At 25.7% G+C, this 1027-nt stretch overlaps 1 protein-coding gene across 1 annotated transcript; it reads left to right on the top strand. All coding sequences in view use genetic code 6, as the record gives it.

Annotated features, from left to right (window-relative positions):
• Positions 1 to 426: 426 nt before the first annotated feature.
• Positions 427 to 577, top strand: TTHERM_002653396 (hypothetical protein; the record flags this gene model as incomplete). The annotated part of the gene is made up of 1 exon (XM_012795174.1): positions 427 to 577. A coding segment is annotated over one exon (151 nt), but the record flags the coding sequence as incomplete, so codon positions are not given.
• Between the last annotated feature and the right edge of the window lie 450 nt (positions 578 to 1027).

Below are 1027 nucleotides of genomic sequence, written 5' to 3'. Positions count from 1 at the left end.
AAAAGTTCCCACCACCACCTATTTTTCTTATATCCTTAGAAGAAATAACCATATCTCCTTATAACATTAGTAGAGGTGTTATCAAAGAGTTTAGAACTGTTTTTACATAAAATGTACAACATGACCAAAGGATATATGACAGTCACTAGTATCAAAACAGGTAAAACTAAAAAGATTATGTAGAAAATATGCTCTTAAGTGTAGCACTATTAATCCATTTAGCTTTTCATGTAATACTAATTATCAAATTTTTGGCAAAAAATTATCTAAAGAGCTGCTTAGTAAATGTTTTATGAAGTAAGGTAAGTAAAAACAATTAAAGTGCTTATAAGCATATTTACATTATTATATTTTATTTCCGAATAGTAGGCTTCTTTTGGCTTTACATAATTTAGAATATATATGATTAATTTCATCATAATGTAGATAAGAATCAAAAATATTAGAGGGAGAACAATTGAAACATAAATAAACCTCAAATATTAAATCGGAATTTAAGTATGCATTGAGCTTAGACTACAATCTAGTGAATATAAAAAGACAAGTACAGGTTATGAAGCTACTTCTGGGAAAGTGAATAAGAAAGAAAATAAATCAGGGAAACTAACTTATAGATTTTCTTTTAAGGATGTAATGATGTAAAATTAATTGATAAATATTTTTGATATGACAGATGATTAAAGAATAAATTAAGAAACTCCAAATTAAATAACATTAATCGAAGAAAGAATTCTAATTTAGCACATTTTACAGTTGTTATTTTAGGATTCAACAATTAAAAATCCCAAATAAAATAAAACTGATAAAAGAACCAAAATTTACTTATATGCGTTATCCTTTATTTAATCACACCTAATACATTAAATACCTTAGCTACCTACTTAACTTTATCCATACTATAGTCCCCAAATTTTTCCATAATTATCACATGATGAGCACAAAGCTCCAACATACCCTTCTGAACAATATCCTTTTGATTCATTACCATTACAATTATTAGAATTACAAAAAAATATTTAATCAGATT

This window comes from Tetrahymena thermophila (assembly GCF_000189635.1).
Source record: "Tetrahymena thermophila SB210 genomic scaffold scf_8255281, whole genome shotgun sequence".
Classification (NCBI taxonomy): domain Eukaryota; phylum Ciliophora; class Oligohymenophorea; order Hymenostomatida; family Tetrahymenidae; genus Tetrahymena; species Tetrahymena thermophila.
This window is presented reverse-complemented; position numbering and strand designations above follow the sequence as displayed.